The 17,800-nt window shown below is 37.3% G+C and overlaps 1 protein-coding gene across 5 annotated transcripts in view; it reads right to left on the reverse strand.

Annotated features, from left to right (window-relative positions):
* The window catches only part of USP45 (ubiquitin specific peptidase 45), a gene marked incomplete at both ends in the record, with an annotated part of 70,528 nt that overhangs the window by 27,023 nt on the left and 25,705 nt on the right, over positions 1 to 17,800 (reverse strand). For all 5 annotated transcript variants that reach the window (XM_079716817.1, XM_079716814.1, XM_079716816.1 and 2 more), the window contains 4 exons: positions 801 to 888; positions 8,106 to 8,236; positions 13,838 to 13,933; positions 14,325 to 14,464. In XM_079716817.1, the coding sequence (XP_079572943.1) occupies positions 801 to 888; positions 8,106 to 8,236; positions 13,838 to 13,933; positions 14,325 to 14,464 (455 nt within the window). The remainder of the gene's footprint in view (positions 1 to 800; positions 889 to 8,105; positions 8,237 to 13,837; positions 13,934 to 14,324; positions 14,465 to 17,800) is intronic.

Here is a 17,800-nt window from a genome sequence, read left to right on the forward strand (position 1 = left end):
CTGCTATGAGAGAGAAAGGGAGGATGTGGAGGATATGTGCCGTGTATTTGATATCTTGCATCTTTAATATCTTGTAGTTTCTCTGAAAAATTGTATACTATTTGCATAGGACCCCACCAAAAAAGGTGAATATAACTAATTTAATATTAAAGTCAACCAACAGCAAATCAATTAAGGGACAGGATTACAATAAACCCTGTTTGGGAAATCTAACCAGACCTTTTTTACTCAGGAACAGTCCCTGATCCAGGAGGCTGGGACCCCAATTTCCTGGTTCCTGAGTGGACTGCAATCCAACATGGGATAATAGGACTTCTCTCTTTTGGGAATTTAGAATTGGGATTCACAAGCAGCAAGCCATGGTGGTCAGGTGCTACCATTCAGACAGGGAAGCAAAGAAACTACTCTGTCCAGAGAGAGATGGGTAAAGAAAATCTATAGAGCCATAGAAACTGGGGGAAAAAGCAGAATACTTTCCAGATTCCTGAGAACCTTCCTGTCCTATATCCCCCTTTATTTGGATTATTAGATTCCCTTTTCTTTTTTTAAGCTAGTATTAATTAATTTCTGTTATTTATAGCCAAAGGGCATTAACTAATAAAGGGTAACAGAGTTGTGAAAGAGTGAAAAAATAATCTTCTGGTAGAAGTGGCAAAAAAGTGGGGGGAAGAGAAAAGTAAATAGAAGTTTTTAAAAAAATCAAATTACTCTGAACCGTACATTAAAATTTTGGTAAAAATTCCTTCAGTTTTGTACCCTCTTCTTAGAGAGAATATGTGATAAACACAAAGAAACCTGACCTTTGTTTCTTCTGTCCTCACTGCATCGAGCAGATAATGAAGAAGCTCCTGACTGTCCTGTTGTTGAAAACTTTTAAATCCAGGGGCCCTATGATTTAAAAACAAAACAGGAAAGAAAAAAAGAACAATCATTTTATCAACAATATATTATTATTATTTAAAATCACCTTGAAATAACATATATTCAAAGATTCAATTTACTCCTCTTTCTATAAATAGAAAGACAAAATGTGATTACTGTTCCAATTAGGATGAGATCTTCAGTACACTGAGAATAATACGGCTAAACACTTATTAAGCAACTACTACATGCCAAGTACAGTGCATATGTTAAGCTTCACATAATCCTGAAACAAGCTTGGAATGTACTATTTTCTTTAGCTTATATATGAGGGTTCAGAGGGACTATTTAATTTGCAAGGTCACACAGCAGGTAAAAAAACAGTATTTAAACCCAAGCTACTGTGATCTATTATCTTCCTACCTTATATAACCAAAAGAAAAGCAAGAGATTATTTATATTAGTATAAAGAACTATAAACTGTTATCTCTATAAAGGTTTTCATTTTATGAATTTGACAATCAGATTTCCTGTGTATTAATTAAATAAAAGGATAATGGGTTATTCATGGAGAAATCACAGCAAATGTTTAGCTGATTTCAGTAACTTTAAAAAGTAATATTTACTGCAATTAACTCAATGCTAAAATGAATATTTTTGCCTTAAATGCAAACAATTACTAAATTTAAAAAGTACTCTAAGATGAAGAAAGAATTTTGTCAAAATAATACAAAATAGTAAGACTATCTCATGGTAGTACAAGTTTACAATGGTCTTATTACGACATATACCACATATTTCATTTGATGTACACAACAATGCTGTTAAGGAATTCACAAATACATACTCCGCCATTTTATATAAGGGACTTGAGCATCCATGGATTTTGGTATCCTCAGGTGTCCTGGGACCAATCCCCTGTGGATATCAAGGGACAACTGTAATACGAACTCCGTTTTACGCTTGAGAAAACTGAAGAACAAGTTGAGTGCCACTGACATAAATCCAGTTCTTCTGATTCTTGAGTCCAGTACTTTAAGCATTATTCCTCATTATCTCATGATGAATATTCATCCTAGTAATGTACTAGTATGAGTCCCTGGTGCTAAAACACTCTCTGAACTACTAGCGAATCTAGCCTGAAACAGGAACCATCATTTCAGTTACTCACTCTTGCTAAGAAGTAGCAAATAGCAGCATGATGTAGAGAACACTTTCACTTACTCCCTTGGTGGGCTTCCCTTTCTGCGTGTGGTGGATAGTGCCCACCTCCTAGATCAGAGATGAGGACAGAAACCAAGATGGATACAAATTCCAACACCCTTAGGGCCTCCCCAGTTGGAACTCATAAAGGCAGAAATTGCATGACACTACACTTAGGCTGTAGGTATCAGGAAAGGTCTGTGAAGTGGAAAAAGACTGGGAGGGGAAATGGGGATCCTTCAGAGAGCCTCACCAGCCAGGTGGCAGGTAGGGGGAGATAGTTGATGGCTTTCGAAGCAGACACACAGGAAGAAATAGTTCCCAAACAAAGGAGAAACTGTCTCCACCATGTCTCTACCTATAGCTCCATCTCAACCATGCACAAAGCACTTACTGCCTTCTAAACCACTGAAGAAAATTTAATAAACCTAGATTTTTTTCTTTCTTCTTTTACTTAGGTCTGGGGAACAAATCATATGATGACTTATAGAATCTCTAATGGAGTCTATCTGAGCTACCAATAAATACCAAAAGAGACCTTCAAACTTAAAGGATAAACATAGAAAAATCACTAAATATATGAAAAAATTCACCCTATTCAAAACAAGGGAAACTCTAAACATTCACAGGAACTGTGCCTTAGTAAAAGTGTTACTGTGGGAAAGAGTTGAGAACTTTCAGAAATCTCAAATTCTAAGAGGAAAATGTACACACACTCATAAAACAGGAACAGACTGCCAAGACAAAGAAATTTAAAACAAGAGAGACTTCATGGAGATGTCTTCTGGGTGCAGATGAATCAGTCTGTTCATAATCCAAAAACTCTCTCTGCTCCAAACATAATATAAAAAGAGAAAACAAACAAACAAAAAAGGCTTAAGTGGGATTCAATACAAAAAAAATCTCACAGAACAAAAATATTAGAACACGAAATTGTAGGCAGACTAAAACACAGACTTGACGGGCTCTAGGCCTGAAAGAGCTCAGCCCTGAAGGGTAAAGAAAACTAAAAGTACTTCAGACAGAGACCAGAGCCAGGATCATTGTTTAAGGATGGTTGATCTTACCAAGAGCCTGAAAGGAAGCCCTTAGGCAAGTGTTACCTAAGGCTACAACAGAACACAGGCACAGCCTAGGGACCTGAACCTAAGCCAAACCTTCTACAGACTCTTCTCCCATCTGCTAACCAGGGGAGCATGGTAACTGAATCATTAAGAGAGCTGGATCTCCAAGGCCAGCCTGGAGGGAAGGGGTGAGGCTATCATAAAATTTAAAATTTTTAGGCAGAAAGAGGAGGTGGATATGAGGAAAGGAGGGGATGGGAGAAAGCAAAGGAGTCGAAGACAGGAGCGAAAGAACAAAAAATTCACTCCAAAGAAGGCTACAATCCAGGATTATAAAACACATAAAGAAATCTAGTGTTAAAAACAACTGAAATGAATTTACTTCACTCCAAATAAATTGTATAGAACTGTCCCAAAGGTGTTGCCATAAATATGTTGAGAATGTCCAAAAACATAAAATAAAGGCATAACTGCCAATAAAAGCCCAGATACTACAAAAAATAGAAAAACATTTAAATAAGAACATGTAGATATAAGATAGCAAATTAAAATATTAGAAATAAGAAAATAAAACTACAGATATAAAAATACAAAAAATAGGATAAACTCTAAACTATACACAGTTGAAGGGTAAATTAGTAAATTAGAAGATAATACTGAAGAACATACCCAGAATACTATAGCATACTGAACTTTCATCTTTTTTTTTGGCTGTGCCGCCATGCAATCAGGAACTTAGTTCCCCGACCAGGCCAACCAGGGACTGAACCCGTGCCCCCTGCAGTGGAAGCGAGGAGTCTTAACCACTGGACTGCCAGGGAAGTCCCTGAACTTTCAACTTATCTTGAGACTTTGATGGCATCCTTAAGGTACATGACACACCACAGAATATCACAAAACTAGGAATATATATATATATTGTGTGTGTGTGTGTAATTTGTTCATGGACAAAACACAAGAAAGCTCAGCACATCAATACTAGTTAGCAACATGAAGGAATAAAGGAAGCAAAAAGGTGAGCGTGAATGAGGGACTTCCCTGGTGGCACAGTGGTTAAGACTCCGAGTTCCCAATGCAGTGGGCCTGGGTTCGACCCCTGGTCCAGGAACTAGATCCCACATGCATGCCACAACTAAGAGTTTGCATGCCACAACTAAGGAGCCCTCGAGCCTCAACTAAGGAGCCCGCCTGCAGCCACTAAGACCTGATGCAATGAAATAAATAGATATTTTTTAAAAATGGGCGTGAATGAGAATGGAGACATAGAATCACTCTATAGCATCTCTGAACTTTTCAGGGTAGAGTTCATGTAAAAACTAGTGACACCCAAATAAGATCTATACCGGAGTTGATAGTACTATGTTAATGTCCATTCCCTGGTTTTGACAATGCACTGCTATCATATAAGATATTATCACTGATGGAAGGATGCAGGGTACAGAGGAACTCTGTACTCTTCTTGTAACTTTTTGTGAGTCTCAAAACTATTGCAAAATAAGATACTGAAGGGGGAAAAAAAAGCCAGAGGAAAGCTGAAGAACTCGCTCCCAACAATTCATCACAAGTGGTCAAAGTGTCTGACAATCACCATTATAACAGAAACTTCAAGAGATTGGCTCAACTTTCAAAAATCAATCAATGTATGCATACAACATGGAAGAATCTCAAAATAATTACGCCAAGTGAAAGAAGCCAGACCAAAAAAAGAGTACATGTTGTATGATTCTATTTATAGTTGACCCTTGAACAACACAAGTTTGAACAGTATGGGTCCACTCACATGCAGATTTTTTTCAGTAAATACGTACTAGAGTACTACACGATCCTCAGTTGGCTGAATCAACATATGTGGAACCTGGGATCTGGAGGGCCGATTGACTGTAAAGTTATATGCAGATTTTTGACTTCGGGGAGGGTTGGTGCCCCAAAATCCTGTGTTGTTCAAGGGTCAACTGTATACAGAATTCTAAAAAGTGCACACTAATCTATAGTGGCAAAAAATAGGTAAGGGGTAGCCCTGGGGCGGGGCTTGGGGAAGGAGTCCAGAGAGAGGGATTACAAAGGGGCCCAAGAAAACTTTTAGGGGTGACAGATACATTCATCATATTGACTGTGGCAATGGTGTTCCAAGTGTATACATATTTCAAAACTTAACTGATATTACACTTTACATACATACAGTTTACTGTAAATCAAATATGTTCACTAAAGCTATTCAGAATATCCATTAATACAATTCACTATTTCAACAGGTTAAAAAATATGATTATTTTAATAGATGCAGAAAAAGCACTCAGTAAAATTTAATACCCATTCTTTTTTCTTATAAAACAACAAACATTTATTATCTCATTTTCTCTGGACCAGGAATCAAGGTATACCAATACCCATTCTTGATAAGATCTCTCAGAAAAAACTAGGGATGAGAATTTCCCCAACCTGATGAAAGGAATCTATGAAAAACCTACAGCTCTTATCATTCTTATGTGTGAAAGCCTGAATGCTCTGCCCCTTATATCAGGAACAAAGCAAGGATGTCTATTATACCACTCGAACACCACACTAGAGGTCCTTGCCAGCAATATAAGGTAAGAAATATATATAAAAGGATACAGCTTGAAAAAGAAGAAATAAAATGGTCTTTGTTTACCAATGACATTATTGTCTACATAAGAAATCCCAAAGAATCTACATAAAGCTACTCTAACCAGTAAGTGAATTAAGCAAGGAAGCAAGAAAAAGGTCAATACACAAAAATCAATTGTATTTCTCTGTATTAGCAATGAGCAACTAGAAATTGAAAAAAGATTTAAGTACCAAATTACAATTAGCTACCAATAAAAAAACCATGAAATTCTTAAGGTAAATCTAACAAAATGGGTGCAGGATTCATAGGATGAAAGACATAAAATTTTGATGAGGAAAAATCAAGGACCTAAATAAATGAAAAGGTATCTGATAATCATGCATTGGAAGACTCAACATTGTTAAGATGTCATTTCTCTCCAAACTGATCTACACATTCAATGTAATCCCAACTGACAAACTAATTTAAAAGTCACATAAAAAAGCAAAGGACCTAGAGCAGTAACCCACCCCTCCTAAAAAAGAAAATTTGAGGACTCATACCATCCAATTCCAAGACTTAGTATGAAGCTATAGTAATCAAGACAGTACAGTATTGGGGTAAGAACAGACATATAGATCAATGGAACAGAACAAAGTCCAAAAATAGACCCAACATATATGGCTTAAATCTTCACCTGACTTTTTTTTTCAAATCACTTTTGTTAATATATACATATCTCTTTTTAAAGTAAATACAATAAAGCAAAAGAAAATGCAATTTAAAAATATTTTCAAATAATGTTTGATCCAGTAATTCTATTTATCCCACAGACATACTCTCATAAGTGCAATGATATACACACACACACACATATACACACATATCTATATGTAAAATCAAATAAGTTATATCTACATGTACTAATATAGAAAGATGTACAAAACACATTAAGCAAAACAAGCAAGTTGCAAACAATTTATTTTTATGTCTATGTATGCATAATCACTTTTAGATAGAATAAAGAAAACAGACAACAGTAGTCTGAATTTTTATCTATGAGCACCTATCATTTTAATAATAATTAGAAAATGTTTATAAATCTCTATAAAACCAGAAAAAAAGACACAAAACAAAGTTATTTTGGGGAGAGTCAAAAACAAATTTCTAAAGTATATAATGTCCTAAAAACTTTTTAACTCTATGAGGCACCCATGTCTCTGAGACTTTTAAAGGCTTTTTTTGTTCTTCAGGCTTTGAAAAAACAGCACCTGGCAACCAAATGAAACATATAATAAACCCTCCATATTTTGGACTACATTTAAAATACCATGGGACATTATGTTAAGTGAAATAAGTCAGTTACAATAAGACACATAGTGCATGATTCCAATTATATGAGGTACCTAGAAAGGGGGGAGGGGAAAAGAGGAGTTACTAATTAATGAACAAGTTTTAGTCAAGCAAGATGAATAAGCTCTAGAGATCTGCTGTTCAACAGTGTACCTACAGTCAACAATAGTACATTGTACACTTGAAATTTTTTTAAGAGGGTAGATCTCATGTTGTGTTCTTTCCACAATAAACTTTTTAAAAAAAGAAAATTAACATTGGTACAATACTATGAGATAAAATAAAATGCAGTAAAATATAATACAATACCATGGCTTAGGTAACTAGCTTAAATTAAAATGAAATTTTAAAACCTGGAGATATACAAAAATGCAAGTTCACATTTAAAGAATTTTGTTTCTACATATTTTACTAATTGTGGACTGGACTAGTTTATGAGCTCCTGAAAGGGTCTGTTTTTAATAAATTATAAGTTGTGTACCCCTGGATTCTAGCAACTACTTGACACAAAGTAAGATCTCAAATTTCTATAAAGGAATAAATGAATGTCAGGTCCCTTATGACATGTGTTTATTTCTAGGCACACAAGGATTTTGTTTTTAAATATCTTGGGAAATTTACTTAAATTCTGCATGCCTCAAAGCTCATTTTTAAAAATAAGAAAACTAGGTTAGATGATTTATTATAGCACTTTTAGATTTTATAATTCTATAATTTTCTCACTTTATGGTATTACATCATGGGCTTCTGAGTCAGGACAGATATCTATTTAAACCCTATTTTTGTCACCATGAAACAAGGTAAGCTACTCAACTTCTGGGGGGTCTCAGTTTCCTTATATATAAAATGGGGATAAACAATCACTTCTTCAGAGTATTATGAGATATAATTTAGATAAGGCACACAGCTGCAACTAAACGAATGTTAGTTCTTTCTCTTGGTAGTCTAGGCAATAACAGCCATGTCACAGTCAGAGTCAAACTACTCATATTAAGTGATAAACACATTAGTGTTTTGTAACTCATGATTATTTATACTAAGAATGTAGATGTACCCACTTCTGACAAAGCTGATTAAAAAGAACTTTGGGAGAAAGTGGTCCTCTTTCAGTCTCCTTCATGCTGTGAAGAAACAGGAACAAGGCTGAGGTCAATGGTCCAGGGCTTGAAAGTTCCACCACTAATGGGTCCTTTAAAAACATGATCAACTCTATGTCAGAAATACACAATTTTTAAATAAAATATTTTTAAAAATCTAAGTTACACTCTGTTTAAATGATGACTAAATCACCTCAAGTGTATTAAGAAGCTTTATTCCCTCGTATATAAGATGAATATATAAAAAATGAAAGTAAATGCCTTACCTTGAAAAATACAGGTATTTTCATATCCTCTGCCCTTTACTTAATAAAGCTATTAGCTTAAGAGTGAAAAACCAATCTTTTGTTGCTTGTAACTGTCCCTTAATGTGCTCTCCTAAAATAAAATTACTCGACTTGATATTTGTACAAATTCACAAATAATCATAAATTATATTTATGAGCAAAACCCCATACTCTTCTTTTCCCCAAATATTTTACTAACAAAATAGGAATGAGAAATTAAGTCACAAATTGGTACACTATCTCCCTCTTTTAAAGGAGAGAGACATACAGTTTGACAAAAGCAGCTACAACTGTGTGAAGGAGCAACACTCTTTATTCTAGAATTTTTTCCCCACCAAGTTTTATCTTCTAAAATATTATCCTTGCTAGTAACCCCTCTCCTTACAGACAATGAATAAAAAGCAGATCCCAAATATAATCCTCAGACACTATAGAATGTTATCTTCTAAGACAACTATCACATATGTTGTCTCATTTATATACTCATGAAATACAAATTACATATATATTTCATACCAACTATCCTTAAAAATCAGCCATCTGGCTAAAACCACAGAAAAGACAGGCTATAATTTTCTATAGCTTTTGAATATCATAAGTATTTCTGCAATGTTCAGTAAATTGAAAGCTACCTCGAGGGTCAAAAGTAAAATCTAAGGCAGTTTCAAAGCTCAAGCACTAAGGTGCAGTATCCCCTGCTCCCAACTTAAGTATTCTGAGACAGTTTAAAAACTTCAGAACTGAGTGAGTAAATAACCTGTTTTTAAAAGTATACTTAAATTTTGAAAACAAAAGCAAGTTTATTGATGAGAATGCAACATGGGTGAATCTCACTAACATGTTGACAGAAGCCAAATGTAAAGGAGTCCATATTGTATAACTTCATTTATATATAATATTAAAACAGGCAAAACTAATCTGCCCTTTAGAAACCAGGTTAGTGGCTATCCTTGTGAGGCAGGAAAGCAGGGAATGGAAGGCAACCTGAAGGGGGCTTCTAGCTGCTGGTAATGCTCTGTTTCTTGAGAAAAATGTTGGTTAGTTTCAGTTCAGTGTATTCAGTTTGTGAAAATTCATCAACTCTACATTTCTAATGTACACTCCTCTGTGTGAATACTTTAATAAAAAGTTTTTTAAAAGTAAGCACACTGCTGCCCAGAGATAAACCCACGCACATATGGTCACCTTATTTTTGGTAAAGGAGGCAAGAATATACAGTGGAGAAAAGACAGCCTCTTCAATAAGTGGTGCTGGGAAAACTGGACAGCGATATGTAAAAGAATGAAATTAGAGCACTCCCTAACACCATACACAAAAATAAACTCAAAATGGATTAAAGACCTAAATGTAAGGCCAGACACTATGAAACTCTTAGAGGAAAACATGGGCAGAACACTCTATGACATAAATCACAGCAAGATCCTTTTTGACCCACCTCCTAGAGAAATGGAAATAAAAACAAAAATAAACAAATGGGACCTAATGAAACTTCAAAGCTTTTGCACAGCAAAGGAAACCATAAACAAGACCAAAAGACAACCCTCAGAATGGGAGAAAATATTTGCAAATGAAGCAAGTGACAAAGGATTAATCTCCAAAATACACAAGCAGCTCATGCAGCTCAATATCAAAAAAACAAACAACCCAATCAAAAAATGGGCAGAAGACCTAAACAGACATTTCTCCAAAGAAGATATACAGATTGCCAACAAACACATGAAAGGATACTCAACATCACTAATCATCAGAGAAATGCAAATCAAAACTGCAAGGAGGTATTACCTCACACCGGTCAGAATGGCCATCATCAAAAAATCTACAAACAATAAATGCTGGAGAGGGTGTGGAGAAAAGGGAACCCTATTGCACTGTTGGTGGGAATGTAAACTGACACAGCCACTATGGAGAACAGTATGGAAGTTCCTTAAAAAACTAAAATTAGAACTACCATATGACCCAGCAATCCCACTACTGGGCATATACCGTGAGAAAACTATAATTCAAAAAGAGTCATGTACCACAATGTTCATTGCAGCTCTATTTACAATAGCCAGGACATGTAAGCAACCTAAGTGTCCATCAACAGATGAATGGATAAAGAAGATGTGGCACATATATACAATGGAATATTACTCAGCCATAAAAAGAAACGAAATTGAGCTATTTGTAGTGAGGTGGATGGACCTAGAGTCTGTCATACAGAGTGAAGTAAGTCAGAAAGAGAAAAACAAACACCGTATGCTAACACATATATATGGAACGTAAAAAAAAAAAAAAAGGTTCTGATGAACCTAGGGACAGGACAGGAATAAAGACACAGATGTAGAGAATGGACTTGAGGACATGGGGAGGGGGAAGGGGAAGCTCACCAAGTGAGAGAGTAGCACTGGCATATATACACTACCAAATGTAAAATAGATAGCTAGTGCATAGCACAGGGAGATGAGCTCGGTGCTTTGTGACCAACTAGAGGGGTGGGATAGGGAGGGTGGGAGGGAGATGCAAGAGGGAGGGGATATGGGGATATATGTATATGTATAGCTGATTCACTTTGTTATACAGCAGAAACTAACACAACATTGTACAGCAATTATACTCCAATAAGGAAGTTAAAAAAAAAAGTAAGCACACTGCTGATATTCATATAAATATTAACAAATTGAATCCAGCAACACAGAAGAAGAATACATCATAACTAACAGGGGTTTGTCCCAGGAATACAAGATAGGTTTAACATTTGAAAATCAATCAATGTAATTTACCACATTAACAGAGAATAAAGAAGAAAAACTATAAGATAATCTCAGTAGATGCTGGAAAAGCACTTTACAAAATTCAACATCCATTCATGATGAAATGCTCAGAAAACCAGGAATAGAAGGGAATGTCCTCAACCTTATAAAGAACACCTGTGAAAAACCTACAGTTAAGTTCATTCTTTTTTTTCAGTGCAGTGTCTAGTCTTAAATCCTTTTTTTTTAATTGAAGTATATTGGTGTACAATATTACATAAGTTACAGGTGTACAATATTATTATTCATAATTTTTAAAAGTTATACACCATTTATAGTTATTATAAAAGATTGGCTATATTCCCCATGTTGTACAATATAACTTGTAGCTTATTTTGTACCTACTCTTTTCTCTTTTTTTGGCCTCACCATGCAGGATCTTAGTTCCCCAACCAAGGATAGAACCCATGCCCCCTGCATTGGAAGTGCAGAGTTTTAACCACTGGACCGCCAGGGAAGTCCCTGTACCTACTCTTTATAATGAAGGGCTGAGTGTTTTTCCCCTAATTTTGGGATTAAAGCAAGGATGCCTGCTCTCATTACTTCTATTCAACATGTTACTGGTGGCTCGCGCCAGCACAATAAAGTAAGGAAAAGAAAGAAAAGGCATACAGATTACGAAGGATCAAATAAAACTGGTGACTGAAAGAGTAGTGATCTACACTGATAGTCCCACAGCCCAGGTCCGCTGTATGTCCTAAAAAAACAAGACCTAAGATTGAAAATTTCCCTCTTAGAATGATACAAACCTACAGTGATCAGCTATAATATGACTGCCATATATAGTAATTTCACAGCTCCACATGTGAAATACTTAAACCTAACATCCAATCACAGTTAATAAGAAATCTTTTCAAATGACTAGCATTAACTTCCATTTAGTAAAGTAGTCTTCACTATCTCACTACAATCTAGAAGAGGGCACTGGGCTCTAACATAAAAACTTTAAGAGGCTGAACAGGCAATGAGTTTACAGACTGCCTTTTCAACAAAAAAATACAACAATATTGCCTTTAAAAATTGCCTCCTTGGAAGAAAAATCTAAGATTACTACACTGGGCTAAGAATTTTTAGAACTCCTCTTTCTTAAGTATTTCAAAAGCCAGATCATGAGCTATACATTCACTCTCTGTTCCTCTAAAACACACACACACAAATCAATTGCTAACTGAAATCATAACTATTAGTGTAAATGCCCTCCAGCCCAAGACCACCAGGAACACATCTGTAGTTGAACAAGGTGGGTTTATTACTTGTTCCACTGAGGGAGAACACACACAATGGGGAACCATGGAGTGTCTCTCAGAGGGTATTCAAAAGAACTGATGTAGGGCTTCCTTGGTGGCGCAGTGGTTGAGAGTCCGCCTGCTGATGCAGGGGACACGGGTTCGTGCCCCACTCCGGGAAGATCCCACATCCTGCGGAGCGGTTGGGCCCATGAGCCATGGCCGCTGAGCCTGCGCATCCAGAGCCTGTGCTCCGCAACAGGAGAGGCCACAACAGTGAGAGGCCCGCGTACCGCAAAGAATAATAAAAAAAAAAAAAAAGAACTGATGTAGAATTTGGGCTTTAGTTGGGTGATTTAGGGAAGAAGTTAATCTAAGGAAGCAGAGGTCTGCTCTCAATTGGATGCTGTCAGAAAGTGAGGGTATTTCTACAATTGGATATCTCAATAAAAGGAGGCTAGAATGAGGATAAAGCTGTAACTAGTTAAAAAAAAAAAGTCACATTGACTCATTTAGGCCAAAAGAGGGTGTTTGGGATTTTCTAAGTGGTAGAGTTTGTGTTCAGAGAAAATTATGAAGTGGCCTTGTTCTGTCTCATTGTAACAGGCTTGGAGTAACCTAGCTCGAATCTGGTATTCTGTGAGATTGTTTGAATAACATGGCCAAACTGTGGGTGTCAGGCTAGCTTCTGAATGTCAAAGGCTGCCTTTTTCCCCTTTCTCATTAGTTTAAAAACCCAGTATCAAATTAGGCTCCAAAAAACCTTTAGATGGTCACTATTAAAATTAAATCTACCTTTAAAGAACAAAAATGCTGCATTTAAGTAGTTGTCACCAGTAACTACAAAACAGGAATCCTAGACACTTCATTCAACAAAGGCAAAACCATTTGTCTATTCTAGTATATCTGTTTGAAAGCTGCCTCAACATTTTTTGTGCTGTCTGACCCATGATATGTTTGAACTATAACATACCTTAAAGCTATGACTTTAGAAGTTTTTTGTTTGTTTGTTTGTTTTTTGCGGGCCTCTCACTGTTGTGGCCTCTCCCGTTGCGGAGCACAGGCTCCGGACGCGCAGGCTCAGCGGCCATGGCTCATGGGCCTAGCCGCTCCGCGGCATGTGGGATCTTCCCGGACCAGGGCACGAACCCGCATCCCCTGAATCGGCAGGCAGACTCTCAACCACTGCGCCACCAGGGAAGCCCTAGAAGTTTTAAATCTTATCGTTTATTTTCACAAAATGCTTTTGAATTATTTTTTCAAATTCTCTGACTACCATCTCAATTGATAGTTGTGAGAAATAAGAAAGATAGGTTTTGGCAACAGGTTTTGGCAACATCACTGGCTTATCTAAACAGAGCTATTATCCAGCTAATTGTACTTCTCACCAGTGGAGAGTCTGAGGAAGGAACAATCTTGAGTTTTGTACCATGTTCCTGGATCTCATTCATCAGTTCAGTAAGAATGTAAGACTGTGCCAAATTCTGAAAGAAAACAAAAGCAACATCTTCTGATTCAGTTATACTATGCCTCTGATTTTACAGAATACTCTCCCAAAGCTTCAAATATCATCTGGCCTAGCAAAAATACTTTTAAGTTTTAGAAAATTTAATTGAATGCATTTAACATTTAATAAATGTCACTACTACTGACAGAGCCATGGTAAAATACAGAGATCTTTCAGAAGCACTGTGGAAAAAAAGGTGTATGTATGTGTATGACAATGGCTAAAGATAGCCTAACCAATCAAAAAGAAAACAGACAGACTTCTAGACGAACATTTAGCAGTCATGTGACAGTCCACAGGTGTGCCAATAAACAGAAATTAATTAATATAAACTTTTACATTTTACAAAGCTTTCTCATGGCTCTTACCTGCATGACTGCATTAAAAAAGCAAGTATTTCCTAAATTTGTAATTCCTTTTACAGATGTTACACTGCTGTCTTTTCTTCCCTTTTTATCACCTGTTTCACATTTTTCTTCATAAAGTTTTATGATTCTAGAAAATGCATCTAAGTTAGAGAAAACATAATGGACACGAGATTTAGAATTAAATACATATCATTTGACATAATTTAAATGTATTATTTAAAAATAAATAAGATTTTCCTCTGAATCAATGTTCCTGAAGGGCAAGAATACAAATGCAAATAAGTATCTCCTGTTTTGTATCCTACTGCTAAAGCAGTTAATTTTAATTAATCTTAATATACACATCCGTATCTCAAACCACATTGTAGAATAAATTCCAGATGAATTTAAAAATAAAATATTTTTAAATGAAGTGAAAAAAAAAAAAAAGTAGGAAAGACCAGATCTTGGTTTCTAAACACTATTGCCACTAAAAGGAATGAAGACGCCTTGAAGGAAAGGCTGATTCTAAACCTGGGGCAGCAAAAGAGGCAAATGAGCCTATAACATTTTTGTTGTGCCAGAAAATAAGGAAGTGCTCAAAAAAAAAAAAAAAACGGTACGTCAAACCACACAGGCGTCATTTTAAACAGGTTCCCAGTGGTCCACCCTGGAACAATTTGAATATCAAAATAAAGAAGGGCACTGATAAATTACTATTCACTGAACAAAATGAGAATGAGTCTGACCTGATAATAGATTTTTTAAGTGAGGATAAAAGAAAAAACTTTTCCTTACAAGAGAATGCCAACTAATAAAAAGAAGATCTTCCCGGACCAGGGCTCGAACCCGTGTCCCCTGCATTGGCAGGTGGATTCTTTTTTTTATTTTTATTTTTTTCACATCTTTATTGGAGTATAATTTCTTAACAATGGTGTGTTAGTTTCTGCTTTAAAACAAATTTAATCAGTTATACATATACATATGTTCCCATATCCCCTCCCTCTTGCGTCTCCCTCCCACCCTCCCTATCCCACCCCTCCAGGCAGTCACAAAGCACCGAGCTGATCTCCCTGTGCTATGCGGCTGCTTCCCACTAGCTATCTACCTTACGTTTGGTAGTGTATATATGTCCATGCCTCTGTCTCGCTTTGTCACAGCTTACCCTTCCCCCTCCCCATATCCTCAAGTCCATTCTCTAGTAGGTCTGTGTCTTTATTCCTGTCTTACCCCTATGTTCTTCATGACATTTTTTTTCTTAAATTCCATATATATGTGTCCGCATACAGTATTTGTCTTTCTCTTTCTGACTTACTTCACTCTGTATGACAGACTCTAGGTCCATCCACCTCATTACAAATAGCTCAATTTCGTTTCTTTTTATGGCTGAGTAATATTCCATTGTATATATGTGCCACATCTTCTTTATCCATTCATCCGATGATGGACACTTAGGTTGTTTCCATCTCCGGGCTATTGTAAATAGGGCTGCTATGAACATTTTGGTACATGACTCTTTTTGAATTATGGTTTTCTCAGGGTATATGCCCAGTAGTGGGATTGCTGGGTCATATGGTAGTTCTATTTGTAGTTTTTTAAGGAACCTCCATACTGTTCTCCATAGTGGCTGTACCAATTCACATTCCCACCAGCAGTGCAAGAGTGTTCCCTTTTTTCCACACCCTCTCCAGCATTTATTGTTTCTACATTTTTTGATGATGGCCATTCTGACTGGTGTGAGATGATATCTCATTGTAGTTTTGATTTGCATTTCTCTAATGAGTAAAGATGTTGAACATCCTTTCATGTGTTTGTTGGCAGTCTGTATATCTTCTGTGGAGAAATGTCTATTTAGGTCTTCTGCCCATTTTTGGATTGGGTTGTTTGTTTTTTTGTTATTGAGCTGCATGAGCTGCTTATAAATTTTGGAGATTAATCCTTTGTCAGTTGCTTCATTTGCAAATATTTTCTCCCATTCTAAGGGTTGTCTTTTGGTCTTATTTAGGCAGGTGGATTCTTAACCACTGCGCCACCAGGGAAGCCCTCATACGGTTTTCATAAGGATTACATGAGCTAAATTTTTTTAAATTAATTAATTAATTTATTTTTTAATTTTTGGCTGCATTGGGTCTTCGTTGCTGCATGCGGGCTTTCTCCAGTTGCGGCGAGCAGGGGCTACTCTTTGCTGCAGTGCGTGGGCTTCTCATTGCGGTGGCTTCTCTTCTTGCAGAGCATGGGCTCTAGGCGCACAGGCTTCAGTAGTTTTGGCACGTGGGCTCAGTAGTTGTGGTGCACGGGCTTAGCTGCTCTGAGGCATGTGGGATCTTCCCAGACCAGGGCTCAAACCTGTGTCCCCTGCATTAGCAGGTGGATTCTTTTTTTTTTTTTTTTTTTTTTTTTTGCGGTACGCGGGCCTCTCACTGCTGTGGCCTCTCCCGTTGCGGAGCACAGGCTCCAGACGCGCAGGCTCAGTGGCTATGGCTCACAGGCCTAGCCGCTCTGCGGCATGTGGGATCTTCCCGGACCGGGGCACGAACCCGCGTCGCCTGCATCGGCAGGTGGACTCTCAACTGCTGCGCCACCAGGGAAGCCCGGCAGGTGGATTCTTAACCACTGTGCCACCAGGGAAGCCCCAAATGAGTTATATTTGCTTTGCAAAGCACCTGGAATGCTAAGCACTATTTAAGAGTGTGAAAAACAGTCCAGAGAGGCCCCCGAAATTGTTATTTGTGCCAAAATCCATACCTTCATGAACTATCCTTCATGTCCCCTGTTTATCTGCTCTCACTTTTCTCTCTTTAATCATTTCCTATATTTTCTGGGGGTGTTCCCCTCAAGTTTATCTCATTTCTAACTGGATTTTCTGAATTGCTAATATGAGTTTTGCCTTTTATATTGACTTTGTGGTTTTCATGATCCTGGCTTTTCTTTCTGACACGTGGAAACCTCTCATTGAGAGAAATAAATTGGTGGTTTCTCAGATGTTTCTTTCATTAAGCAAATCTATTACAAGGAAAAAAATTTTCTTTCAACTCTTAACTTTTATCCTGTGATGCAATATTTTTTTTTTTTTTTTTTTTTTTTTTTTTTGCGTTATGTGGGCCTCTCACTGTTGTGGCCTCTCCCGTTGCGGAGCACAGGCTCCGGACGCACAGGCCCAGCGGCCATGGCTCACGGGCCCAGCCGCTCCGCGGCATGTGGGATCTTCCCAGACCGGGGCACGAACCCGTGTCCCCTGCATCGGCAGGCGGACTCTCAACCACTGCGCCACCAGGGAAGCCCCCTGTGATGCAATATTTTATCATAAACTCTATCACCTGTTTTTCCCCTTTATTCCTGTTTTTTTTTTTTTTTTTTTTTGTGGTACGCGGGCCTCTCACTGTTGTGGCCTCTCCCGCCACGGAGCACAGGCTCTGGATGAGCAGGCCCAGCGGCCATGGCTCACAGGCCCAGCCGCTCTGCAGCATGTGGGATCCTCCCGGACTGGGGCACGAACC

The sequence above is a fragment of the Hyperoodon ampullatus genome (genome assembly GCF_949752795.1).
Source record: "Hyperoodon ampullatus genome assembly, chromosome: 12".
NCBI classification, from domain to species: Eukaryota; Metazoa; Chordata; class Mammalia; order Artiodactyla; family Ziphiidae; genus Hyperoodon; species Hyperoodon ampullatus.